Genomic DNA, 13,981 nt, shown 5'->3' on the forward strand with positions numbered 1-13,981 from the left:
AAAAGGAAATCTCCAGGTGTTATTGGTATTGTTATTCATTGCATATCTTGTGAACAACCAATATGTGTGATTATTAACCAAATTTAAGTCACAGATCAGTCCGAGTCGTGCGCTGCAACTCGGCGATTGAAACGACGACTTTTTTCTCAATTTTTTTTTTCGTTTTCAGTGCTACAGATTCATCAATTCAGGTGAAAATCTTGTTTCAATTGATTGTTATAGTAGTTTTATCGTTGATTTCAGGTGATTATCATTTAATATGTCTAAAAACTGAAAATCGATGGAGGAATCTTCAAATTATCGACCGGAATATGAGATTGCAAAATTTTTTAATTCAGATGATTATAATGTTCCTCTAAATTTTAGTCCCTCAATCTTCATACCTGATGAGGTTATAGATGAGAGTGTTAATGAATGGAGGTTTAGTTTGATCGGTAGATTGGATTTCTTGAAATTGAAAGTTTCAGTCGCAGAAGCAAGTTTAAGGAAACAATGGAGTCTCACAGGTAAATGTTAGTTTATTCCTATAAGCAAAGGTTTCTTTATTATTAAACTAGACAATCGGGTTGATATGAAATATGTATATGAAGGATTCTGGGAAGTTGAATATCAATACCTGAAACTCAGATTCTGGGAGAGAGATTTTAAACCATAACAACAAAAATCTTCAATTGCTTTTGTTTGGTTGTTATTTCCTGGTCTTAGTATTGAGTATTAGAACGAAGATATTCTTATGTCCATGGGTAGGGCAATTGGTAGACCAATTAGAGTAGATCCCACGACTTTAAAACAATAAATTGGTTACTATGCAAGTATTTTGGTGGAAATTTATCTCTCAAATGAAATTCCTAACAAGGTAGTGGTTGAATCAAAGTACTGTAAATTTGAGCAAGAAATTAGAGTTTCCAAATTTCCTAAGTTTTGTAGTAAATGTAAGATTGTGGGGCATTTGGTCACTGAGTGCAGAGTGGCAAGGAAAGAACAAAACCAAGGAGTGAAAGCTAATAATAAGCATAAAACTCAATGGAGGTACACTCCAAAAAAGTCACAATGCAGAGTTATGGTGGGTTTGATATTTGTTTTCCTTCTAGTAGTAAAATCTGTGAAGATGAAGAAATCGATGCAATAGTTCCTCCTATTTTTACACCTTCAACTAAGGAGAAAGGATTTACTGGTCTTTTGGAGTCACCTAATGATTTTCCTTCTTTATCTGTGGATAAAATTATTGATGTGGGTGCAAGTGTGCCAGCATTGAATACAATTATTGAACTATCCTCAAGTGAACAAACTACTAAACAAGTTCACAATATATCTGATGCTAACAATAATACTACAAATGAGATTTTATCTGCTCAAGTTTTGTCAAATATAAACACAGAGGTTGCTACTTCAGAAGGTTGGAAGGAAGTAACTGGAACAAACACTAAAGGAAGAACTGTGAATCATATTCCTAATTCAGGTAAAGGTTTTGCTTCTCCAAGTAAGTTTCAAGCTTTAATTGAAGTAGCTGAAAAACATGATCATATTTTTTCAAAAGTGATTAGCAAACCTGTTAAAGGGAAGAATGCTAAAGATGCTCCTAATGTCATCACTAGAAAACAAGCAAGTTTTTCAGTTAAATCAAATGTTAGTATGGGAGGTACTAGTACCTCCCAAGTAACTCAATCTCAATGAAAGTGCTTTACTGGAACATCAGAGGTTTGAAAAAAATTCAAGCCAAAGATAAATTGAGAAATTTAATTAAAAGCTTTAGTCCTTCACTATTATGGGTAACTGAGCCCAAGATAAAAGTTTCTAGTGGTGGAATTAAACGTTTGAACTTACCTGGAATGAGTAAATTGATCATAAATGATTCTAGTGATACTACTGTTTGAGGGTGAAAACAGTTTCTGCTGATATCGGTAATTTCGTGTGTGGGTGAGAAAAGAGTCTACACCCTAAACAATGTACTGCACGGGATTACTTTAGATTCGAGAGATCAATCTGCACAAATCCGGCCTAAACCAAGAAATGGCCATTACAGACTTGCTTCGGTCGCAAAGTGAAGGAGAAGGGTTGGTCTTAGGGAGGGAAGCGAAGAGAGTGTTGAGACCAAAATAGTTGATTTCTGGAAGAGTGGTTGTTTTACGACTTGAATCAGAAAGTGAAACGTTAGCAATGTGGGAAGCTAAGAAGTGATTTCTCAGTGTTGTATTCTCCTGACCAAAAACTTGTCCTTGGTGGAAATAGGTGAGACCTATTTATACAAGTCGCAACGAAACGTACCCTGGTCTCATAAGAAGTGGAAACGGTTGAGTAAATGGAAGAAAATGGTAACGGGTAACGCATGGAATTGATGTTTCCATAATGAAGGAAACGTTTCACCATTATTTCTTGTATTTACTAACCGCCTCACCCTTATGACACTTTCCTGTAACGGGCGTAGTGTACACCGCACGCTGTAAACCGCCAGACCAATACCCTGATGAGCATCCCCCAGTTTGTGATATGTTTTGATGTCTCACATGTTTTCGTGGAAAACGTGTAGCTTGTTCCTACATGTGGCGTGGCCAAAGGATTTGGCGTTTGTAGCCAAGTTGGTGTCATGACCAAATAATAGGCATCGTAGCAAGGTTGGTGCCGTGACCAAGAGTTAGCATCGCATCCAAGACATTGCCATGAGTCATTTGGTGGAAGGTTTGTGCGGATGAGATCTGCATCTCAGGAGAAAGGGTGGCCGTAGATTGTTGCAACCCTTCGTTTGGCAACCAACGGCATGGTTGCAGCGCTTGCATGCTCTTGGCACGGCCAAATTAGGGTTTTGGCGTCGTGGCCAAGAATTGGCGCCGTGCATGGCCAAGAGATTGCCACAAATCGTTTGGTGTCAAGTTTGTATGGCTGAAATTCGTATCTCAGGAGGAAGGGTGGTCGTTGATTGTTGCAACCCTTCGTTTGCAGCTAGTGGCATGGTTTAAGCACGGCCAAAACTAGGGTTTTGGCATAGTTTAGGTGCGGCCAAAGTTTGGGCTTGGAATTGGGCCAAAAGTTGCCATGCGTTCGGTGGCAAGCTTGTACGGCTGAGATTTGCATCTCAGGAGAAAGAATGGTCATTGATTGTTTCAACCATTCTTTTGGCAGCCAGCGGCATGTGGTAGGGCCGGCATGGCTTTGGCATCTTTTAGGCGCGGCCAAACTTAGGATTTTGGCAAAACTGTGATGTTTGGCCTTGGGCCGGAAGTTTCCATGCGTTAGGTGGCGAACTTGGAAGGCTGAGATCTGCATCTCAGATTGAAGGGTAGCTGTTGATTGTTGCAACCCTTCGTTTGGCAGCCAGCGGCATGTGGTAGGGCCGGCATGGCTTTGGCATATTTTAGGCGCGACCAAAATTAGGGTTTTGGCAAAACCGTGATGTTTGGCCTTGGGCCGAAAGTTGCCATACGTTAGGTGGCAAACTTGGACGGCTGAGATCTGCATCTCAGATAGAAGGGTAGCCGTTGATTGTTGCAACCCTTCGTTTGGAAGCCAGCGGCATGTGGTAGAGCCGGCATGGCTTTGGCATATTTTAGGCACGGCCAAAATTAGGGTTTTGGCAAAACCGTGATGTTTGGACTTGGGCCGGAAGTTGCCATGCGTTAGGTGTCAAACTTGGACGGTTGAGATCTGCATCTCAGATGGAAGGGTAGCCGCTGATTATTGCAACCCTTCGGTTGGCAGCCAGCGGCATGTGGTAGGGCCGGCATGGCTTTGGCATATTTTAGGCGCAACCAAAATTATGGTTTGGGCAAAACCGTGATGTTTGGCCTTGGGCCGGAAGTTTCCATGCGTTTGGTGGCGAACTTGGACGGCTGAGATATGCATCTCAGATGGAAGGGTAGTCGTTGATTGTTGCAATCCTTCGTTTGGCAGCCAGTGACATATGGTAGGGCCGGCATGGCTTTGGCATATTTTAGGCGCGGCCAAAATTAGGGTTTTGGCAAAACCGTGATGTTTGGCCTTGGGCCGGAAGTTTCCATGCGTTGGGTGGCGAACTTGGACGGCTGAGATCTGCATCTCAGATGGATGGGTAGCCGTTGATTGTTGCAATTCTTCGTTTGGCAGCCAGCGGCATGTGGTAGGGACGACATGTCTTTGGCATATTTTAGGCGCGACCAAAATTAGGGTTTTGGCAAAAACCGTGATGTTTGGCCCTGGTCCGGAAGTTTCCATGCGTTAGGTGGCGAACTTGGACGGTTGAGATCTGCATCTCAGATGGAAGGGTAGTCGTTGATTGTTGCAACCCTTCGTTTGGCAGCCAGCGGCATGTGGTAGGGTCAGCATGGCTTTGGCGTGGAGATGTGGCTGGCATGGTATGCCATTGGCACTGTGGTGCGGCTGCCATGGTTGGCATGCCTTGGCGCAAAGATATGGATGGCATGGTATGCCATTGGCACCGTGGTGTGGCTGGCATGGTCATCATGCCTTTGGCGAGAAGTTGTGGCTGACATGGTATGCCATTGGCACTGTGGTGTGGCTGGCATGGTCGGCATGCCTTAGGCGCGGAGATGTGGCTGGCATGGCATGCATTGACACGGTTGTGCGGCTGGCATGGTCGGCATGCCTTTGGCGCAGAGATGTGGCTGGCATGGCATGCCATCGGCACGGTGGCATAGTTGGCATGCCTTTGGCGCGGGGATGTGGCTGGCATGACATGCCATTGGCGCGGTGGTGTGTCTGGCATGGTTGTCATGCCTTTTGCGCGGAGATGTGGCTGGCATGACATGCCATTGGCACGGTGGTGCGGCTGGCATGGTGGGCATACATTTGGCGTGGAGATGTGGCTGGCATGGCATGCCATTGGCACGGTGGTGCGGTTGGCATGGTTGGCATGCCTTTGGCGCATAGATGTGGCTGGAATGGCATGCCATTAGCACGGTGGTGCGGTTGGCATGCCTTTGGCGCGGAGATGTGGCTGGCATGGCATGCCATTGGCACGTTTGGCTAGCATGCATGGCTGGCATGTGTAGAGATGATGCCAGTCAGTATCGAGGGCTCTGTCGTGGAGCATGGCTTATACATAAAAAATGTACCCCGGTAATTTTACGTAGTCATGTTGAATGGTTCAATAAATGTGCTAGTGGCGACATTATTACTCAAGTGTGACGTCACTGTTTAACTAAGGTTTTACGATTTTAACCCTAAGCTATAAACCACCATCAACATTAAGTCCCCTTCTTAGCTCGGAACAGGGGATTTGTTGCGAGGTAAGCATAAGATGGTGACAGATAAGGAAAAAATCGAAACGGCAGGTCATGAAAATATAGTCAGGGAGATACGGCTAACCTTTTTCGGGAGGTAAAGAGAATCCATGATTCTTGCGTTGGCGGATTTGCGTAAATTTGGATCAGCCATGGTATGTTGGCATCAGTGCTGCGTCTTTGGCTACTGGTCGACAGAGGCGGCATTACAATTTGGTCCGTGAGACGGTGCTCTGGTTTGCCATAGAAAGGTGAATAGTGCTGCTGGATAGGGCGTGGAGTGGCAGAGATGGCCGCTGGCTGGGACCAGGCAGTTGGCGTCAGCTTGGCTTGGAGCCACTGGCATCGTGCGGCTTGGAATGGAGCCGCTGGAATGGAATGGATCCGCTGGCAGTGTGTGGCTTGGAATGGAGCCGCTGGCATGGTGTGGCTTGGAATGGAGCCGCTGGCGCTGGATATTGTCTTCGGTCCGCGGAATTGTGGAAACTAGTTTCGGAAATTCGGCTACCAAATGGTGGTGGCGGCGCTGGAACTTCATCTACCAAACGGTGGTGATGACGCCTGGCAAGTTTGTCTAAATTAGGGTTTGGCATGCCGAAACCCTAATTAGCGCCTCTTACTAAAATCGTTGTAGAATTCTCGTACGAACACGGATTTTGACGGTCCGCCCCTCCACTTCGATCGGAAAATAATTTCCTACCTCCCCGTGAAGGAATATTTAGGTTTCGAGCTCGTTTAGGAGGTGAAAACAGTCTGACAGTAAAACTCAGGGAGAATTCAGGAGGGATGTTGCGGGCCCGTGGAACGATGGCAACTGGCTTCAGTTCCATGGAAGGATGAATACTGGCTTTAGTTCTGTGGAAGGGTGACGATTGGCTTCAATTCCATGGAATGGTGGAGACTGGCTTCAGTTCCGTGGAAGGATGACGACTGGCTTCAGTTCTGTGGAAGGGTGACGACTGGCTTCAGTTTCGTGGAATGGTGGAGACTGGCTTCAGTTCCGTGGAAGGTGACGACCGGCTTCAGTTCCGTGGAATGGTGGAAACTGGCTTCAGTTCCATGGAAGGATGATGACTGGCTTCAGTTCCGTGGAAGGGTGACGACTGGCTCTAGTTCCGTGGAATGATGTCAACTTTGTCTAAATTAGGGTTTGTCATGTCGAAACCCTAATTAGAGCCCCTTACTAGAATCGTTGTAGAATTCTCATACGAACTCGGATTTTGACGGTCCACCCCTCCATTTCGATCGGAAAAGAATTTCCTATCTCCCTACGTGAAAATATTTAGGTTTTGAGCTCGTTTAGGAGGTGAAAACAACCCGACAATAAAACTCAGAAAGAATTCAGGAGGGATGTTGCGGGCCCGAGGTGGCATAGTCTCGCCCAGTAATCTATTCCCGTTCATGGATAAAGAAGGAATCTTTATTCTGTTCAAACTCTAGAAACTCCATCCGCATGAAAAGAGGTATCGACCCTCTTATGTTTTCTGTTGCTCGTATGGATCCGTGCTTTCATCTGCAGTGTCTCTCCAGTGGATTCCAAAATTTACCAAACTCCATTGCATTCTTGGTATGGATGGATGAAATATATGCCCGGCAACGATCATGTCAGGGCTAACCTTGGAGATTGTGGTTGCGTTGTCGGTCCATCCTTGACTTTAGGTTGTTCAGTGTCTGGACCTTATGATCGCGATAATGATATGCTGTGGATGATTGTATGATAGAAATATTCCAAAGCCACATGATGAAATAGATGAGTTGGGAGACATTCTGTTGCCGATGTGCTGCTATCAAGTCTTCAAGGACTTTGTTCCAAGAGATATCCTTCGAACCATCTTCTGAATCTTGGACTATCGTATGGAATGGGATGCGGTGATCAGTCCCCAGTTATATTTCTGTTAGATCTGATGGCATGGCCGAATATGTGAATGTATCTTTTTGGAGTGCTTTTGGAGTCTTCGATGCACATGTACGACTTCATGTTGAGAAATTTCTGCGGCTCGTAAAACTTCGGTAGTGATGATGTTGAAATCAGAAATAACCAGGTTGAGGGGGGTGAAAGCGTCTCATGCTGGTAGTACCTATGTGTAGCATACTTTCATTGCATCTCCTTGAATCCATGTCCACGGGATTTGATACAAGCTTATTGTACTCTTCTGGATGTGACGCTGGGATGCTCAGGATATCACATGGACGAAATATTCTGGATAGCGAAGAGGTAGATATGAGAGAGTTATGTTGTTTATCGTGGATCCATCTGTTTCTTCAAGAAAATGTTTCAGCCGCGTCTCTGGAGTTATCTCATGATTCTTTAATGATCGTCGGGATGGACTGCGATGAGCAGTCCCTAATTGCATTTTTCTTTAGTTTCTGAAGTTGTTTTCCTCTGAGCAGGCTTGGGATCCACCACGGCCTCGTAAAGTGGTGAAGGCGTATTCTAGACAGAGAGGTGGTGATATTCTTGCGCTAGACCCTTGAAGGGTAGATGACCTTGTTGTGGCTATGGCCTTTTGGTTGACCGTGTCTTCTGAGCTTTGACAATGAAGGTATTTCGTATAGATCTTCGAAGTGATTGCTGCTGCGGTGGAGCTCTGGCTGGTATCGGAAAATGAGCAGCAACAATTCTTGGTAGCAGATGTAATCAGAAGAGACTACATTGTCGTGGGAACAAAGTAGGTTGGCTGGAATTGTATGGGCATCCATGGAAGTAAAAGGATTGGATGGATGCGTAAGCGAGCAAACTTTCCATGATCACGAGTTTTTGCGGGATGGATCAAAAAGTGTCCATGACTACGAAGATTGGTTGGATGCGATCATGATCCTTGACATGGGGAGTGTGGTGGCACGACCCTTTGCAAGAAGGAGTGGCGGCCACGTTACGATCTTTGGAAGGAGGGAGCGGTGTTAAAGCGGCTTCGGTTCTTGGAGGACGCTGAAACTTAAGGAGCCAAACGCTGAAGCTTCGGCTTCGGATCCTGGAGCAGTTTATGGAGAGAACGCTGAAGCGGAGCGGCTTCTGGAGCGAACGTTGAAGCGGAGCGGCTGCCAGAGCGAACGTTGAAGCGGAGCCGCTGCTGGAGGACGTTGAAGTGGAGTCGCTGCTGGAGGACGTTGAAGTGGAGCCGCTGCTGGAGGACGTCGAAGCGGAACGGATGCTGGAGCGAACGTTAAAGCGGAGCCACGTCGTCAATCAGCGTGCTGTCAAACTGGACACCCTTCAAGCGAACAGTGGTTAGGAGTCCCAAGTTCCATCTATCAATCGTGCTTTCCAAGAGAGGTTGGGGTTTGGGAACGACTTCCCTGGATGGAAATAACTGCTTTCCTGATGCAGTGCGGTTGAGGGATGCAAATATGTCTCGACGCTACACCTTGGAGAAACATAGAATCTCACATAAATGTTTCATCATAGACTGCACGATTTTGTGGGCGAAGTCCCCAGAAATCATGCATATCCTGACGAGAAGAAGGTCTATGTGAACTCAGGAGGGTTGCTGATTTCCTTTGCCTCGATTTTGGAGAAGTCGTTCCTGATCTTTACATGTGATGAAATTGGATTGCTGATTCCCTTTTACTGGGCATTCAAGAGCAAAGCAAGCCTCCACATCTATAAATGCACGTCCTGCTGAAGTACTTGCGCCGGATGTTAAAAGTATTCCTTGTCATCTCCCTCTTGGGTTGACGTGACTCTTATGGTGGCCGCTCCGTCAGTGTCTTGAGGAAATAGGTATCTCTTTCTGAGTTATAGACATGTCTTTCTGAGCCTTACGAGAACCTTTTGTCTTTCCATTAAATCATCAGTGGTAAAAGGAGGTCGGCTTCTTCCAGCTCCTCCAGTCTCTTGCCCTGATGGTAGAGTAGCAGCGGCTCTGGTGACGGTTGGAGCTGTCATACTTGAAGAAACGTTGGGGGTGGCGGAAGCGGCTCTGGTTCTGGTGATCGTAGGTGCATCGTGCAGAGATGGCACGGTTTTGATCACGGAGTGCTAGAGCCATGGCGCTGCTTTGGCTGGTTGTGGAGCGGAGAAGATAGCGCTGGACTTTTGATGGCTGTGGAGAGAAAAGATGGCGCTAGAAGGGTGCAAGATGTTAGCGCTGGAAAGGATGCAAGCTGCTGGCGCTGGAAAGATGCAAATTGTTAGCGCTGGAAGGATGCAAGCTTTTAGCGCTGGAAAGCATGCAAGCTGTTAGCGCTGGAAAGGATGCAAGCTGCTGGCGCTGGCTAGGAGTGCAGGGGACGCGGAGATGGCGCCGACTAGGATGCGGAGATAGTGCCGGCTGAAGCGTGGAGACAGCGCTGGCGGTCTCTTGCCGCTAGCTTGGTCACGACCTGTTGGCACCATTGAGCGTTACTAGCGGGACCGATTGCCTCTTCCCATGTATAACCAAAAACAGGAAACCTTCCTCCATTCGAGCTCCAAAAATATCATGCCTATAAAAGGCGCTACCCATCTTCTTTATCCCGTATCATCAGTTTTATTCCCTCGTCTTGGAGCTAGTAACAACACAACGAGCATACTCCAGGTATGTATTCCAGCGTTCCTCCTTTAGCTTGTTCTTCCATCTTGGTGCAAACCCTAGCCATAGGAATGTCCGTCGTAGTATTATGGGTGCCTCCGTCCTGACCGCGATAAGTCCCCGGTCACTCCTCATCGTGTGATAACTGATAACTGAGACATTAATTCCCGAGCGGATTGTTTGCTTCTACCATCTTGAGATCGGAATTGAAAGGTGAAACTGGAAATTGGAAATCGATATTGCAACCGGGAGATTGATCTCCCACTGTGGTCGCCAATTGTTTGAGGGTGAAAACAGTTTCTGCTGATATCGGTAATTTCGTGTGTGGGTGAGAAACGAGTCTAAACCCTAAATAATGTACTGCACGGGAGTACTTTAGATTCGAGAGATCAATCTGTACAAATCCGTCCTAAAACGAGAAATAGCCGTTCCAGACTTGATTCGGTCGCAAAGTGAAGGAGAAGGGTTGGTCGTAGGGAGGGAAGCGAAGAGAGTGTTGAGACCAGAATAGTTGATTCCTGGAAGAGTGGTTGTTTTACGACTTGTATTAGAAAGTGAAACGTTAGCAATGTGGGAAGCTAACAGGTGATTTCTGAGTGTTGTATTCTCCTGACCAAAAACTTGTCCTTGTTGGAAATAGGTGAGACCTATTTATACAAGTTGCAACGAAACGTACCCTGGTCTCGTAAGAAGTGGAAACGGTTGAGTAAATGGAAGAAAATGGTAACGGGTAACGCCTAGAATTGATGTTTCCATAATGAAGGAAACGTTTCACCATTATTTCTTGTATTTACTAACCGCCTCACCTTTATGACACATTCCTGTAACGGGCGTAGTGTACGCCGCATGCTGTAAACCACCAGGCCAATACCCTGATGAGCATCCCCAAGTTTGTGACATGTTTTGATGTCTTGAGTGTTTTCTTGGAAAACGTGTAGCATGTTGCTAAGTGTGGCGTGACAAAAGGATTTGGCGTTTGTAGCCAAGTTGGTGCCCTGACCAAAGAATAGGCATCGTAGCCAGGTTGGTGTCGTGACCAAGAGTTAGCATCGCATCCAAGACATTGCCACGAGTCGTTTGGTGGCAGGTTTGTACGGATGACAGTTGCATCTCAGGAGGAAGGGTGGCCGTAGATTGTTGCAACCCTTCGTTTGGCAACCAGCGGCATGGTTGCAGCGCTTGCATACTCTTGGCACGACCAAATTAGGGTTTTGGCGTCGTGGCCAAGAGATTGCCACAAATCGTTTGGTGGCAAGTTTGTATGGCTGAGATTCTTATCTCAGGAGGAAGGGTGGCCGTTGATTGTTGCAACCATTCGTTTGCATCTAGTGGCATGGTTTAGGCGCGACCGAGCTAGGATTTTGACGTAGTTTAGGCGCGGCTAAAACTATGGTTTTGGCATAGTTTAGGTGCGACCAAAATTAGAGCTTGGCATTGGGCCAAAAGTTGCCATGCGTTCGGTGGCAAGCTTATACGGCTGAGATTTGCATCTCAGGAGGAAGGGTGGCCGTTGATTGTTGTAACCCTTTTATTGGCAGCCAACGGCATTTGGTAGGTCCGGCATAGCTTTGGCATCTTTTAGGCGCGGCCAAAATTAGGGTTTTTAAAAACTATGATGTTTGGCCTTGGGCCGGAAGTTGCCATGCGTTAGGTGGCGAACTTGGACGGCTGAGATCTGCATCTCAGATGGAAGGGTAGTCGTTGATTGTTGCATCCCTTCGTTTGGCAGCCAGCGACATGTGGTAGGGCCGACATGGGTTTGGCATATTTTAGGCACGGCCAAAATTAGGGTTTTGGCAAAACCGTGATGTTTGGCCTTGGGACGGAAGTTGCCATGCGTTAGGTGGAAAACTTGGACGGCTGAGATCTGTATCTCAGATGGAAGGGTATCCGTTGATTGTTGCAACTCTTCGTTTGGCATCCAGCGGCATGTGGTAGGGCCGGCATGGCTTTGGCATATTTTAGGCGCAACCAAAATTAGGGTTTTGGCAAAACCGTGATGTTTGGCCTTGGGCCGAAAGTTGCAATGTGTTTGGTGGCGAACTTGGACGGCTAAGATATGCATCTCAGATGGAAGGGTAGTCATTGATTGTTGCAACCCTTCGTTTGGAAGCCAGCGACATATGGTAGGGCCAGCATGGCTTTGGCATATTTTAGGCGCGGCCAAAATTAGGATTTTGGCAAAACCGTGATGTTTGGCCTTGGGCCAGAAGTTTCCATGCGTTGGGTGGCGAACTTGGACGGCTTAGATCTGCATCTCAGATGGAAGGGTAACAGTTGATTGTTGCAACCCTTCGTTTGGCAGCCACCGGCATGTGGTAGGGACGACATGGCTTTGGCTCGGAGATGTGGCTGGCATGGTTGGCATGCCTTGGCGCAAAGATGTGGATGGCATGGTATGTCATTGGCACTGTGGTGAGGCTGTCATGGTCGTCATGCCTTTGGCGCGAAGATGTGGGTGGAATGGTATGCCATTGGCACTGTGTGCGGCTTGCATGGTCGGCATGCCTTTGGCGTGGAGATGTGGCTGGCATGGCATGCCATTGGCACGATGGTGCGACTGGCATGGTCGGCATGCCTTTGGCGTGGAGATGTGGCTGGCATGGCATACCATTGGCATGGTTGGCATGCCTTTGGCGCAGGGATGTGGCTGGCATGGCATGCCATTGGCACGGTGGTGCGGCTGGCATGGTTGGAATTCCTTTAGCATGGAGATGTGGCTGGCACATGCCATTGGCACGGTGGTGCGGCTGGCATGGTCGGCATGCCTTTGGCGCGGAGATGTGACTGGCATGGCATGCCATTGGCAGGGTGGTGCGACTGGCATGGTTGGCATGCCTTTGGCGCGGAGATGTGGCTGGCATGCCATGCCATTGGCACATTTGTCTAGCACGCGTTGCTGGGATGTGTATGATGGTGCCAGTCAGTACCGAGGGCTCTGCCGCGGAGCATTGCATATACATAAAAAAGGTACCCCGGTAATTTTACGCAGTCATGTTGAATGGTTCAATAAATGTGCTAGTGGTGAAATTATTACTCAAGTGTGACGTCACTGTTTGACTAAGGTTTTACGATTTTAACTCGAAGCTAAAAACCACCATCAACAACTACAAAAGGTATCATATGGTTATTTTGGAATTCTTCTTTATCTAAACCTGTGGTTGTTTCTTCTTCAAGACAAGCCATTACTGTCAAAGTTGGAGATGTTATGGTTACATGAATTCATGCAGCTTGTCTCACTATGGATAAAAGAGATTTATGGGATGAATTGATGAATATTAGTCAAATGAATTATCCTTGGATGATAATTGGAGATTTTAATGTGGTGTTGAGTTATGAGGAAAAAGTTGGTGGTAGAAGACCATTAAGAGTATCAATGCAGGACTTTAGAGGTTGTCTAGAGTCTTGTAATTTAATTCAAGCTACAAGAACTGGAATAATATTTTCCTGGTGCAACAATAGAGCTGGTAGAAAAAGAATTTTATGTGATCTTGTTAAAGCATTCTACAATCTCAAATGGCTGGAAAAATTTGATGGTTGGTCTTATAAAGTGGGGGTAAGAGGTACATCAGATCATGGTCATTTGTTTGGTTTTATTGTGAATATTGGGAAGCCTGTAAATGCACCTTTCAAATATCAACCAATTTGGACTTCTCATCCTGGTTTCCTGGAAATTATTAAAGATGCATGGAATGAAACAGTTTTTGGTAATCCTGTTTTTTCTTTCATGAGTAAACTAAAAAGGTTAAAACAAATTTTGAAGAAGTGGAATTGGGAGGTTTTTGGAGATCTCAGAGTTAAAGTTCAGAAAACTGAAGATGAAGTACTTGCTGCTTCTATGCTATTAGATGCAGATCCTGAAAATCTTGAGCTTTTAAATAATTTGGTCATAGCAAGGGGGAGACAAGAGATTTCTTCTCAATAATATAATGAATTAATGAGAGCTAAGGCTAGAGTAAGATGGATAAAGGAGGGTGGTGCTAATACAACATCCTTTCATGCAACTATCAAGGTAAGACAATCCCAAAATAGTATTACTGAGCTAGAAAGTACTGAGGTTAATGTAGTAACTGAGCAATCTCAAATTGCAAATCTCTTGGTGGAACATTATAAAAAGAAATTTGAAGAGCAGAGTGTCATAATTCATGAAGAAATTTTGGAAACAATTCCTAAGATCTTAACTGAGGAGGACAACAACTTTCTTGATGCTACTCCCTCTGCAGTTGAAGTGAAAGAAGTTGTTTTTGGTATGAATGC

General features: G+C 46.0%; 1 protein-coding gene across 1 annotated transcript; it reads left to right on the forward strand.

Annotated features, from left to right (window-relative positions):
* Positions 1 to 1,050: 1,050 nt before the first annotated feature.
* LOC113352532 lies at positions 1,051 to 13,649 on the forward strand. The gene is made up of 2 exons (XM_026596345.1): positions 1,051 to 1,639; positions 12,955 to 13,649. The coding sequence occupies exons 1-2, from the start codon at positions 1,051 to 1,053 to the stop codon at positions 13,647 to 13,649; spliced, it is 1,284 nt and encodes a 427-aa protein (XP_026452130.1).
* The last annotated feature ends 332 nt before the right edge of the window (positions 13,650 to 13,981 follow it).

This window comes from Papaver somniferum, chromosome 2 (genome assembly GCF_003573695.1).
Source record: "Papaver somniferum cultivar HN1 chromosome 2, ASM357369v1, whole genome shotgun sequence".
Lineage (NCBI taxonomy): Eukaryota > Viridiplantae > Streptophyta > Magnoliopsida > Ranunculales > Papaveraceae > Papaver > Papaver somniferum.